At 47.8% G+C, this 14,467-nt stretch overlaps 1 protein-coding gene across 1 annotated transcript in view; it reads left to right on the forward strand.

The window, feature by feature from the left end:
* The window catches only part of slc17a8 (solute carrier family 17 member 8), a 107,618-nt gene that overhangs the window by 39,813 nt on the left and 53,338 nt on the right, over positions 1–14,467 (forward strand). The window contains exon 5 of the mRNA XM_059978546.1: positions 5,770–5,888. Coding sequence (XP_059834529.1) covers positions 5,770–5,888 — 119 coding nt within the window. The remainder of the gene's footprint in view (positions 1–5,769; positions 5,889–14,467) is intronic.

The following is a 14,467-nucleotide window of genomic DNA, read 5'->3' on the forward strand; positions in this document are numbered from 1 at the left end:
CCTAATCACGGGACAAATTACAATGACAATTTAACCTACCAACCTGAATACCTTTAGACTGTGAGAGAAAACCAGACCACCCGAAGGAAACCCATGCAGTCATGGGGAGAACATCCAAACTCCATATAGGCAGTGGAGGGAATTGACCCAGTCGACTGGCTCTGTAAAACATTGTTTTAACCACTACACTATTCTGCGGTGGGAATTAAACTTGGGTCATTGGTATTGTAAAGTGTTGTGCTAACCACTACACTACCGTGTGATGGGAATCGAACCCGGGTCACTGGTACTGTAAAACGTTGTGCTAACCACTACACTACCATGTGATGGGAATCGAACCCGGGTCACTGGTACTGTAAAACGTTGTGCTAACCGCTACACTACCGTGTGATGGGAATTGAACCCGGGTCACTGGTACTGTAAAACGTTGTGTTAATCACTACACTACCGTGTGATGGGAATTGAACCCGGGTCACTGGTACTGTAAAACGTTGTGCTAACCGCTACACTACCGTGTGATGGGAATGGAACCCGGGTCACTGGTACTGTAAAGCATTGTGCTAACCTCTACACTACCGTGTGATGGGAATTGAACCCGGGTCACTGGCACTGTAAAACGTTGTGCTAACCGCTACACTACCGTGTGATGGGAATGGAACCCGGGTCACTGGTACTGTAAAGTTTTGTGCTAACCACTACACTACCGTGTGATGGGAATTGAACCCGGGTCACTGGTACTGTAAAACGTTGTGCTAACCACTACACTACCGTGAGATGGGAATTGAACCCGGGTCACTGGTACTGTAAAACGTTGTGCTAACCACTACACTACCGTGTGATGGGAATTGAACCCGGGTCACTGGTACTGTAAATCGTTGTGCTAACCGCTACACTACCGTGTGATGGGAATTGAACCCGGGTCACTGGTACTGTAAAACGTTGTGCTAACCACTACACTACCGTGTGATGGGAATTGAACCCGGGTTACTGGTACTGTAAATCGTTGTGCTAACCGCTACACTACCGTGTGATGGGAATTGAACCCGGGTCACTGGTACTGTAAAACGTTGTGCTAACCACTACACTACCGTGTGATGGGAATTGAACCCGGGTCACTGGTACTGTAAAACGTTGTGCTAACCACTACACTACCGTGTGATGGGAATTGAACCCGGGTCACTGGTACTGTAAAGTGTTGTGCTAACCACTACACTACCGTGTGATGGGAATTGAACCCGGGTCACTGGTACTGTAAAGTGTTGTGCTAACCACTACACTACCATGCCACCCCTATGCTACCATGCTGCCCCTATTTTTAGGAAGATCTTTCTGGAGAAGTCTCACCACAGAGGCCTCACTCATCTGGCCTGATTACAACTTGCCAGAGTCACCCCAGCCCATCTCATCTGCAGTAAGCAGAGGTGTCTCTGACAGTCTCACCTCAAAGATCTCACTTGACCACTACTGCCCCAGGCTAGTCTTGCCTGGACATTGACTTTAAACCTTGCCTTACCACAGCCTCCACACCATTGTGCCAAATACAAATAGGATTTCCCGGGTGGATGTAACTTTCCCTGGGTATATTTGTGCTTCATTTCCACACAGCTCCATCTCCTTTGTTTCCACCCTTTGTTGGAATTAGTTCTTAAGTCGTGCATTTAAATGCCTAAGATGGGGATCAAATCCAAAACCTTATGGTGGCTGAGTGTCACCAAGTCATGTAATTCTACAGATGCACCGTAGAGAGCATCCTAACCAACTGCATTATTGCAGGTATGGGAACTGCTCTGTGGCAGACGGGAAGGCTCTACAACGGGTAGTCAAAGTTGCCCAACCCATCACCAGCACCAGCCTAGCCACCATCAAAGAAAGGCGGTGGAAAAAGGGGCCAGTAACATCATGAAATATCCCACCTACTCTGCTCATGGACTGTTTGTCCCTCTCCCATCAGGGAGGAGGCTACGTAGCATCCACACCAGGAACCACCAGACTCAAATACAGTTACACAACAATACTGAGATTTCAAATTTGATACTTCTGAAAGTTAAGACTGGTTCAATTAAGACATTCACTGAAATGTTGAACTATGTGCTTAGAAATGAAGAATTTGAAGAACTGACGTTGTTGGAACATTTCAAGCTGCTAGTGCTGATTGCGAACATGGATTCAGTCTTATGAATTCAATAAAATGTAAATCCAGAAACAGACTCGAAGTGGAACATTTGAATGCTCTAATGACAATTAAGATGTATCTTCATCTGGATGTGAAATTACTCTGGACAGTGTTTATAGACAATGTATTTGTAATAAAGACAGAAGAGAAAAAGGTTACAAAATGTGGACGATTTTCTTTGTTGTATTAGCTTTCAGTATATCCTCCAATAAATAAAATCAATGAAAGGTATGCAATTTGTTACCAAAGATAAACATTTGAAGAGTTCATGCTGTGTAAACATTTCCTGCTCACAGCAACGTTTGCTGCACAGCTGTAACAAAAAGTAGCGGCAACTCATTGCCTGCAGTTTCTTGTGGTCCAGGGCAGGGCAGCTGTCATCAGGGTCCATAAGACCAGAAGCAGAGGAACAAACATAGGTCAATCGGACTCTGCTGTGCTCCACGTTTGATTAGGACTGATTTATTAACCCTCTCAACCCCATTCTCCTGCATTCTCCCCGTAACCTTTGACAACCTCACTGATCAAGAACTTGTCAACATCCACTTTAAATAAACCCAATGATGGGCTCCACAGTTGCTTATGGCAATGAATTCCACAGATTCACCCCCCACTTTGGATAACAAAACTCCTCCTCATCAGTCATATCCAATTTCTTTGGCTTCCTGAAGAGGTACAGGTGCTGATGAGGTTTCTTGACTGTGGTGTTTATGTGGTTGGAGTAGGACAGGCTGTTGGTGACATTCACTGTGAGGAACTTGAAACACAGCCTTCCTGACCTCAGCACCATTAATATAGAGACAAGCACGTGAACTGCCCCCCCCCCCCAAAGTTAATGACCAGCTCTTCAAACATTGAGGGAAAGGTTGTTACTAGATTCTCCTCCTTCCTGTACGCTGACTCACCGGTTGTCTCCCTCCTTATCAAAGGACTCACGTTCTCCTGACTTTGATTCCCATTGGCTACTGGACCTTGTATTTAGCACATTGGTTGTACACCCAAGTTGCTGCAGTCTTTCACTGGTTTTGTCATGGTTATTAATTTATGGATTTATTGAGTATACTTGCAGGAAAATGAATCTCAGGGTTCTATATGGTGACATATATGTACTTTGATAATAAATTTACTTTGAACAAACGATCAGATAGCTTGCTTGTAATCCAGGAACTTCCATCCCTAACAGCACTGTGGGACCACTGTCCCTACTTGGACAGCAGCAGTTTCATTCCCTACCCTGGTAGCTCTCTTTCTTTCACCTACCCATCTCCTCCCCATGGTGACATTCCTCCTTCTCTTTCTTCCATGATTCACTCTACTCTCCTATCAGATTCCCACTTCTTCTTCAGCCCTTTTCCACCTATCACCTCCCAGCTTCTTACTTCATCCCTCCTCCCCCGCCACCTGGCTTCACCTTTCACCTTCTAGCTCGTACTCCTTCCCCTCCCCCCACCTTTTTACTCTGGCCTCTTTCCTCTTCCTTTCCAGCCCTGATGAAGGGTCTCATCCCCTCCATGGAAGCCGTTGGAGCTGCTGAGTTCCTGCTTTGTGTGGGTGTTGCAGTGGTACAAGGTGATAACCCTCCGCCATGTTCCGTAGGGCAAGCAGGGACGTACAAGGAGGGCTGGCCTGCCTCCTCAGAATGAATTGGAAAAAAAACATGAAACTGCTTTGACAGCTTGTTGCTGAAATACATCTGAAAGCGCACCTAATTTAGCTTGTTTGGGAAGTGATTCATGTAATCTAATTTGTAGAATGTAATAGAGGTTTCAAAATGGACACTCTGTGATCCGTCAGGCGTGGCACCTGGTGATAATATCTCATGATGAGCTAAAGGCATCAGAGAGAAAGCCCCTGGTGTCTGAGTCATGTGGATGGGAAACACACTGGTGAGGGGGTTGCTGAAACCTAGAGCAGTGGTGCTGATAAATGTCACTGAAGTCTTAATTCAGTTACTCCAGCCTTAATGAGATCAACAGAGATCCAAATCAGGATCAGGTTTATTATCATTGACATGTCATGAAGTTTGTTTTGCAGATGCATACAGCACAATACATTAAAATTACTATAAATTACAAAATGTGTTTAAAAAAGTAGTTAAAAAGAGAACAAAACAGTGAGTAACTCATACAAAGTGCCGGATTGACTCAGCAGGTCAGCCAGCATCTATGAAGAGGAATAAATAATCAATCTCTTCCCTCTTCCTTCCCATTATTGGTGTTGGCCCAAAACGTCAACAGTTTATTCCTCTCCATAGATGTTGCCTGACCTGCTGAGTTCCTGCAGGATTTTATACGAGTTGCTCAGCATTTCCAGCATCGTCAGAATCTCTTGTGTAAAAAATGAGATGGTGTCTTTGGGTTCCTGGAACATTCAGAAGGGTGGCGCAGTTCATTTCCACTGCTGTGTGTAAGGAGTTGGTAACTTCTCCCCATGACCATGAAGGTTTCCTCAGGGTGCTCAGGTTTCCTCCCACAGTCCAAAGACAAACGGGTTAGTAGGTTAATTGGTCACATGGGTGTAATTGGGCAATGTAGGCTCAGTGAGTCGGAAGGGCCTGTTACCGTTCTGTACCTCTAAATAAATAAATGTGAGGGTGGAGGGGAAGAAGCTGTTCAAGTTCAAGTTTATTGTTAATCAACTGTACACGAGAATACAGACAAACAAAACGCTGTTCCTCCAGAGCAAGGTGCACATCACAGTCCATACAACTCACACACATGACACAGGAAGGAACATTATCACAAATGACATGTATATTCCTGAGGCACCACCTTTTGTAGCTGTCCTGAATGTTAGAGAATGCCCATTGGGAACTGTGTGGAAACAGAGGTGGGGCATGGCTTTTGATTTGGCTGGATGGACCGATAGTCAATGATCAAACGGTGTGGAATAACATGGTGAGAAAATTTAACCAGGGCATTGTTAGCATTCATTTCTAGAGGACTCGAGCACAAAACCAAGAATGTAATGTTGAGGCTTTATAAGGCATTGGTCAGACCACACTTGGAATATTGTGAGTAGTTTTAGCCCCTTAATCTAAGAAAGAATGAACTGGCATTAGAGAGCATCCAGAGAAGGTTCATGATAATAATCCTGGGAATGAAAGAGTTAATGTGTGAGGAGGATTTGAGGACTCTGGGCCTGTGCTTTCTGGAATTTAGAAGAATGGAGGGGGGAAGGATTTCATTGAAACCTCTTGAATATTGAAAGGCCTAGATTGAGTGGATGTGGAGACTATGTTTCCTATAGTGGGGGAGTCTAAGATCAGAGGGCACAGCCTCAGAATAGAGGGACATCCATTTAGTACAGTGATGAGGAGGAATTTGTTTAGTCAGAGGATGGTGAATCTGTGGAATTTATTGCCACATATGTCTGTGGAGGCCAGTCACTGGGTATATTTAAAATGCAGGTTGACAGGTTCTTGATTAGTCAGGGTGTCAAAGGTTATGGAGAGAAGGCAGGGGAATGGGGTTGAGAGGGATAATAAATCAGCCATGATGGACAGCAGAGCAGATTCAATGGGCTGAATGGCCTGATTCTGCTCCTGTGTATAACAGTCTAATGGCTGTGACATCCACGTTCCTTTCTCTTTCCAGAAACCTCAGTTCAACTGGAACCCAGAGATTGTGGGTCTAATTCACGGTTCCTTCTTCTGGGGTTACATCGTAACTCAGATCCCCGGTGGATTCATCGCCAACAGCTTCGCCGCAAACAGGTAAGAGCGTCGTGATGGAGCAGCCACAGTGAATTCTTTCAGCAATGACGGTTCCGGTTCCAGATGTGAAACGGCGACGTAGTGGTTAGCACAACGCTTCACAGCGTCAACGCTCAGCGATCGGAGCTCAATTCCCACTGCTGACTGTGAGGAGTTTGTACAATCTTCCCGTGAATTCTCCCACATTCCAGGCGTACTGTGAGGGTTGTGGGTTTCCCGTGTTACATAGTGATACCTGTGGGCTGCCCCCAGCACGTCCTCTGACTGTGTTGGTCGTTAACACAAACGATGCATTTCACTGTATATTCAGAATCAGGTTTACTATCACTGGCATGTTTTGTGGCAGCAGTACATTGCAATAGTGAAAACTGTGAATCACATTGAGAAATATATAACAAGTGAGCAGAGCAAAAAGAAAAACGCTAGTGAGGTAGTGTTCTCCGTTTCATTGTCTAATCAAAAATATGAGGAGAGGGCAGGAACGGGGTACTGATTGTGTATGATCAGCCATAATCACAGTGAATGGCGGTGCTGGCTAGAAGGGCCGAATGGCCTACTCCTGCACCTATTGTCTATGATGGCAAAGAGGAAGAAACTGTTCCTGAAACACTGAGTGTGTGTCTTCAGGATCCTGTACCTCCACCCTGATGGTAGCAATGAGAAGAGGGCATGTCCTGGGTGATGGGGGTCCCTCAGGATTGATGCTGCCATTTTGAAGCATCTTCTTTTGAAGATGTCCTCAATGGTGAGGAGGCTGGTGCCTGAATATACGTGACTAATAAGGGATATGGTGAGAGGGCAGGAACGGGGTACTGATCGTGTATGATCAGCCATGATCACAGTGAATGGCGGTGCTGGTTCGAAGGGCCGAATGGCCTACTCCTGCACCTATTGTCTATTGGCAATTAATTCCAGAGATTCTCAACCTTCTCCTGAAGCAATTCCTTCCATCGCTTTTGCAAATGAGCACAGTGTTATTCTGAAACAATGGCCCCAGTTGTAAAACATCCACTAAATGAGGCACATGACCACAGGACATAGGAGCACTGTTAGGCCATTTGGCCCATTGAGTCTGCTCTGCTGTTCCATCAGGGCTGATTCATTATCCCTCTCAACCCCATTCTCCTGCCTTCTCCCTGTAACCTTTGATGCCCTGACTATTCAAGAACCTATTAACCTCCATTTTAAATGTACACAATGACTTGGTGTCCACAGCCTTCTGTGGTTATGAATTCCACAGATTCACCACTCTCTGGCTCATTTCTCCTCATTTCTGTTCTAAAGGGATATCCCTCTATTCTGAGGCTGTGTCCTCTGATCCTAGACTTCTCCCCTACAGGAAACATCCTCTCCACGTCCACTCTATCTCAGCCTTTCAATGTTCAGTCCAATTACCACCGCGTGTTCTGTATTTGTCTGCATGTTCTCCCCATGACTGATGGGGCTTCCTCCGGGTGCTCCCACATTCCTAAGGTGAATGGTTTAGGGTTAGTAACTTGTGGGCATGCTATATTGGTGATGGAAGTGGGGCGACACTTGCGGGCTGCCACACTGATTCAGTTTGATGCATTTCAATGTACGTGTGACAAATAAAGCTAATTGTTATAAATGTTTGGAAAGAAATAGAAATAGATAGATCGAGAGAGAGCGAGAGAGAGAGAGAGAGAGAGAGAGAGAGAGAGAGAGAGAGATGGAGATAACAAAAGGCAGAGAAAAATAGATACAAGATTCAGAAGAGGGAAGGAGAGAGGGGGTTGGGGTAGAGTGAAGAGGGGAGAACTTTGCTTTAAGATTAGTGGCTCTGTTCAGACATATGGAGTTTATCAGTCAAACAATTGATTGCCACTGAGGAATTTCTCCCCAGAAGAGACAGCATTTAATTAAATACTATATTGGGCAGTCTAACCCCCAAATCAGCTGGATGAGCAATGTGTCCTTTGGCACTGTCGGTTAAGGGATGACGTTTAGTCCCAGGTCTATTAATGTCCGCAGGGAGAGATGATGGGGCTTTGCTTTAAGCCTATGATCAATGGCAGTGAGAATGCACCGCCCCCTCGATATCACACTGAACCATCAACCGAGATTATTAGCTGACGTTTCTGTAGCGGAGCTATTGGAATGGAAATGTCACCTCTTTTGACACATCTCAGTTTGAGGAAAACGCGATAAACACAGGCTTGCAAATTTAAATGAGGATGTGATTGTTCCTTCTCCTTGGGCACGGAACAGATTTTGAAACTCCCATTGTCTGAGAGAGATGTCACTTTTCTCCAACCTTGTAAAGAGCAGTGAAACCTTTCTTTTCTACCGTTACAACCTGATGTGTGTCTGCAGTGGGCAGGCAGCTATTAGCCCTGGGTTTGGTGATTTCTTTAAAATTATTTTGTGAATGTCCCTAGTTGATTTTGTACTGTGGGCAGGTGAGGATCAATTTAGTATAGATCGATATTACAGTATACTCTCAGTGGCAACTTCATTAGGTAAATCTTCTATCTATAAAGTGGCCACTGAGTGTATGTTCATGTTCTTCTGCTGCTGTAGTCCATCCACTTCAAGGGTCGACATGTTGTGCAGTCAGAGATGCACTTCTGCACACCACTGTTGTAACATGTGGTTAATTGAATTACTGTTACCTTCCTGTCAGCTTGAACCAGTCTATTCGCTCTCCTCTCACTCTCTCATTTACAATATGTTTTTGCCCACAAAACTGGATGTATTTTGTATCTCAAACCATTCACTGTAGACTCCAGAGACTTTTTGAGATACTCAAACCACCCCATCTGGCACCAACAATCATTCCATGGTCAAAGTCACTTAGATCTCATTTCTTCCCCATTTTGTCGTTTGGTTTGAACAACAACTGAACCTCTTGACCATGTCTGCATGCTTTCTGCATTGAGTTGCTGTCACACGATTGGCTGACAAGATTAGCGGTCAGGTGTACAGGTGAACCTTATAAAGTGGCCACTGAAGGTAGATAGGTAGTGGAGTCAGATACCATTACAGTATGTAAGAAGCTTTTATCAGTCACTTGAATAGGCATGGCATAGAGGAATACAGTGCTAGTGTGGGGCAAATGGGATTAGTGTACATGGGCAAGAGAGTCACCAGGAACATGATGGGCTGAATGGCCTGCTTCTGTGCTGATGTCTCTCCAGTACAAATTTAGTTGTCACTCAACCACACTCATGAATACAGCCAAATGAAATACAGTACTGATAGTCATATACAGCACTTGGCACATATCACACATATTGTTACGATAACAGTAAAACATACAGTTACAAAAACAGAGCAATAAAAAATAATATAACCCAAGCTCCTGAGCGTCATGGTCTGTAGACTGAGGGTGTATTGGATGTTGTCCTGGAGCCATGTTTCTGTAAGAACAAGCCCATAGCAGTTTCTCATCACACACCAGCGCAGCCACAGACAAACACAGTCCAGCTGGTCTTCTACCGTGCACATACTGGAAAGCAACACTGATGGCAGGGATCAGCTCCATCCCATCCTCCAGTGTCTCATCTCCTGAGTGGCTGCACCAGGCAAGCCCGCAGCACGAGGGCCTGGTCCGCACGACGACCAATCCACGCAGCTCACCGCCGCTGGTCTCGCCATTGAACCTGTGATCAATGTCTCAGTCTGATCTGGAAGAGGTGGCAGGATTTTTCTCTCCGAGGGACATTAATGAGCCAGACATGATGTTTCAAACTGCACCCCAGAAACAGAATCACAACACTGACAGATGTCATGAAAATTGTTGCTTTGTAACAGCAGTACAGTGTAATACATGGAAATTACCATAAGTAACAAAAGTAAATAGTGCAAAAGAGGATTAGTGAGATAGTGATAGTCAGAGAGCCTTCAGGAATCTGGTGTTGGAGGGGAAGAAGCTGTTGAGTGTGAATTGTCAGACTCTCGTATCTCCTCCCCTGTGGAAGTAACGAGAAGAGTGCAAGGGTCCTTGGTGATGTTTGACACCTTCTTGAGGAGTTGCATCTTGAAGATGGGGAGGGTTGTGTCCCTGATTGAGCAGGCTGAGCTTACAACCCTCTGCAGCCTCTTGTGACCCTGTGCACTGGAGGCTCGACACTGGGCAGTGATGCAACCAGTCACAATGCCCTCCACCAGACATCTGTAGAAGCTTGCAGGAGGCTATGCTGACGTACTGAATTTTCACAAATCCTTAAGTAAGTTGTCTAGGGACACTGACTTTGTGATTGCCTTAGGGCATTGGGCCCATGATGTGCCAGAACGTTGGAGGAATGAGCCACCTTTGTGATTGCTTCATTGTGTTGGGCCCAGGATGGTGACACACAATGCTGGAGGAACTCAGCAGGTCGGACAGCATCCATGGAAATGAATGATGTCACAGAGTCAACAGTTCAGGCTGAAAGCCTTAATCAGGACCCTTCATCAGATCCTCTAAGACATTGATGCTCAGAAACTGGAGGTAATTTCAGTGTGAGCATCACAAAGATGAGCGTGTTTACTACAATTCATTTAGATAAGAGATAAGATGAGATAAAGCTTTATTTAGCCCAAAGGAAATTAGTGTTGCAAGGTTGCTCAGTCAGAAATATATACTTTAAAATATAAAATGTAAGCGTTGAGGTACAAAAGCAAATGCAAACTGTGCATTAAAAAGTAATAGTGCAAAGTACAGATGTGCAATGAAATCAGATCGTTATATACCTTAGGAGGAAGAGTTGCAGTCCTATAGAGAAAGGATCTCCTGTGGCGTTCCTTGGTGCACCTTGATGAAGTCCGTCTGTTACCAGAGGTGCTCCTCTGTTTGTCCAGAATGTCATGGAGGGGGTGAGAGGGATTGTCCATAATGCTCCATAACTTCTTCAGCATCCTCCTCTCAGACACGACCACCAAGGAATGCAGTTCCACTCCCAGAACAGAACCAGCCTTCCTGACGAGCTTATCCATCTTCTTGGCATCAGCTGCACTCACCCAGCAGACCACAACGTTGAATAAAACGCTGGCCACCTTGAGTTGTGGAATATCTGCAGATGTTGAATGACTGGGACTGCAGTTGGCTCAGTCCCTTCTCGTACAGAGCCCCTGGATTTTCAGTCCAGTCCAGTTTATTGTCCAGGTGATACTTAGTTAACAGCCTTTACACTTGATGCACCATCAATAACTCTCTCTGACATGTAAAGGCGAGATCTGCTGCTCCTGTGGACACCAGGTCGCGGACGGAGACCGTGTCCTCCTGCCCATCAGGTAAGACCACGTAAGCATACTGGGGGTTCGCATGTAGAAGGTGAACCCTCTCAACCAGCGGGGAGTATTTATTACTCCTCACATGTTTCCGGAGCAGCACTGGCCCCGGGGACGTCAGCCAAGCCGGTAGGGTGGTCCCAGTGGCAGACTTCCTGGAAAAAGAGAATAGGTGCTCGTGAGGGGTGGCATTGGTGGACGTACATAACAGGGAGCAGATAGAGTGGAGTGCCTCGGGGAGGACCTCCTGCCATCGAGAGACCGGCAACCCTTTTGACTTAAGGGCTAAAAGTGTGGCCTTCCACACTGTGGCATTCTTCCTCTCCACCTGTCCATTTCCCTGTGGATTATAACTCGTGGTCCGACTAGTAGCAATGCCCCTAGCCAGCAGGTACTGGCGCAGCTCGTCACTCATAAAGGAGGACCCTCTATCACTGTGGATATAGCAGGGGTATCCGAACAGAGTGAAGAGCTGGTGCAGGGCTTTTATGACGGACGTGGTAGTGGTGCCGGGGCAGGGGGTGGCAAAGGGGAACCGCGAGTACTCGTCGATAATGTTGAGAAAATAGACATTGCTGTCGGTGGAGGGAAGGGGGCCCTTAAAGTCAACACTCAGTTACTCAAAGGGGAGGGTGGCCTTGACAAGTTGCGCTGTGTCAGGACGGTAGAAGTGCGGTTTGCACTCAGCGCAGACTTGGCAGTCCCTGGTCATCGTCCTGATGTCCTCAAAGGAGTCCGGCAGGTTCAGGGCTTTCACAAAATGGTAAAGTTGGGTGACCCCCAAATGGCAAAAATGTGCATGGAGGGCGTATAACTGGTCGAGCTGTGCGCTAGCACACGCTCCCCGGGAAAGGGCATCAGGGGGCTCATTGAGCCTTCCAGGCCAGTGCAGGATATCATAGTTGTAGGTGGAGAGTTCTATTCTCCACCGCAAAATTTTATCATTTTTGATTTTGCCCCGCTGTTGGTTGCTGAACATGAATGCAACCGAGCGCTGGTCGGTCAGCAAGGTGAACCTTTTGCCGGCGAGATAGTGCCTCCAGTGCCTAATAGCTTCCACTATGGCCTGGGCTTCTTTCTCCACTGCGGAGTGCCGAATTTCAGGGCCTTGAAGAGTATGAGAAAAGAATGCTACTGGCCTGCCTTCCTGATTGAGGGTAACAGCCAGAGCGAAATCGGAGGCGTCACACTCTACTTGGAAGGGGATGGTCTTGTCCACCTGGCAATGTCCCCTTTAATGCAGCTGAAGGCCGCGCGGGCCTCAGCAGAGAGGGGAAATATGGTAGACTTGACCTGGGGGCGAGCCTTGTCTGCATAATGGGAGACCCATTGGGCGTAATAGGGAAAAAAACCCAGGAACCGTCTGAGGGCTTTGAGAGTGGTGGGAAGAGGGAGTTCTAACAGGGGGCGCATACGGTCGGGATCAGGGCCAATGACCCAGTTTTCCATGACATACCCAAGGATAGCGAGTCGGGTGGTTTCGAACACACACTTGTCCCTGTTATAAGTAAGGTTCAGGGCTTTGGCCACTTGGAGAAATCGTTGGAGGTTGGTGTTGTGATCCGGCCAGTCGTGACCACAGATGGTGATATTATCCAGATATGGGAGCGTGGCCTTCAGTTGGCACTGGTCCACCATCCGGTCCATTTCCCTCTGGAAGACCGAGACACCATTTGTGACACCGAAGGGGACGTGCAGGAAGTGATAGAGCCTGCCGCCTGCCTCGAAAGCGGTGTAGGGGCCGTCCTCTGGGCGGATGGGGAGCTGGTGATCAGCGGATTTCAGATCTATTGTCTAGTACACCTTGTACTGAGCTATCTGGTTGACAATCTCCGCGATGCGGGGTAAGGGGTACTCGTCAAGCTGCGTGAACCTATTGATGGTCTGGCTATAGTCCACGACCATCCTATTTTTCTGCCCGGTCCGAACAACAACCACCTGGGCCCTCCAAGGACTTGTGCTTGGCTGAATGATCCCCTCCCTGAGCAGCCGCTGCACCTCCAACTGAATGAAGGCCCTGTCCCCTGCGCTGTACCTCCTGCTTTTAGTTGCCACAGGTTTACAGTCGGGGGTCAGGTTGGCGAACAGCGGTGGGGGAGGGATCTTGAGGGTGGAGAGGCTGCAATTGGTGTCAGTAGCACAGCTGTTGGCATGGTGCTGGGTGGGATGTGCGGGTCGGTGTGTGTGTGTGGTCAGTAACGGGATATATGATGAAGTCCCACAAAACTGAGGATTCCTGACAGTGAGTGGTGGGAGGGGCCCGTCATATGCCATAGTCACACTTTCGAGGTGGCTCTGGAAGTCCAGCCCCAATAGCACAGGTGCGCAAAGTTCCGATATTCTGTGCCCTGCACTACCAATGTTGCTACACAAACCACCCGGATGTTTGTGGAATGCAACCCTGAAGCCATGGTGACCCTCTGGCTTACCGGCCGTGTCACGAGTCCACAGTGTTGCACCGTGTCTGGGTCAATAAAACTCTCAGTGCTGCCCGTGTCAAACAGGCAGCTAGTCCTGTGCCCCTCCACCAGGATGTCCATCATTGACCTTGCAAGCTGGTGTGGGGCGCTTTAGTCGAGGGTTATGGAGGTCAGAGTTGAACCGCCATCTTGGTGCCCGGTAAGCTCTGGTGGGTAGGGGGCGGGGCAAGGTGGCGCCGACAAAGATGACCGCCCCCATCCGGGCAGGCAAGATGGCGGCCCCCATGCCTCGCACAAGGCGGGCAGGCAAGAGGGCGGCCCCCATGTCTCACACGCAGCGCTGCCCGACCCCGCTCGTGGTTTAGACTTACAGACTTACAGACTTACAGGCGAAATGGCCCTTCTTCCCGCAGCTGGAGCAGGTAGCTTCTCGGGCCGGGCGGCGTTTTCAGGGGTGCTTTTCGAGTCCGCAGAAGTAACACTGAGCAGGCTTGCAACTGGCCGCAGCTGTGGTCGGGTTCGGGGAGTTCGTGGAATCGCGACTGGCAGCGGCATTGGCAAATTCGCTCGCAGGAACCGGCAGTGGCGGGGTCTGAGGTGTCCACGGAACTGGTGGGGAATCGCGCGGCTGGACAGCGTCAGCGTTGTGCAGAGCAGCCTCCAGTGTGCCGGCCGTCTCGATCGCCGAGCGTAAGGTAAGATCGGCATTTTCCAGCAGCCACTGGCGCACGTACACTGACCTGATTCCTGCAACAAAGGCGTCTCATACGAGGAGCTCCGAATGCTGTTCCGCCGTGAGAGTTTTGCAGTCACAAGTTCGGACGAGTGTCTGTAGGGCTCGGAGAAATTGGGCGCTCGATTCTCCAGGCCACTGTCGTCACGTCGCTCAGCGATGTCTTGCATAGCCGGTGTTCACTGGCCGCAGGT

The sequence above is a fragment of the Hypanus sabinus genome, chromosome 8 (genome assembly GCF_030144855.1).
Source record: "Hypanus sabinus isolate sHypSab1 chromosome 8, sHypSab1.hap1, whole genome shotgun sequence".
Lineage (NCBI taxonomy): Eukaryota > Metazoa > Chordata > Chondrichthyes > Myliobatiformes > Dasyatidae > Hypanus > Hypanus sabinus.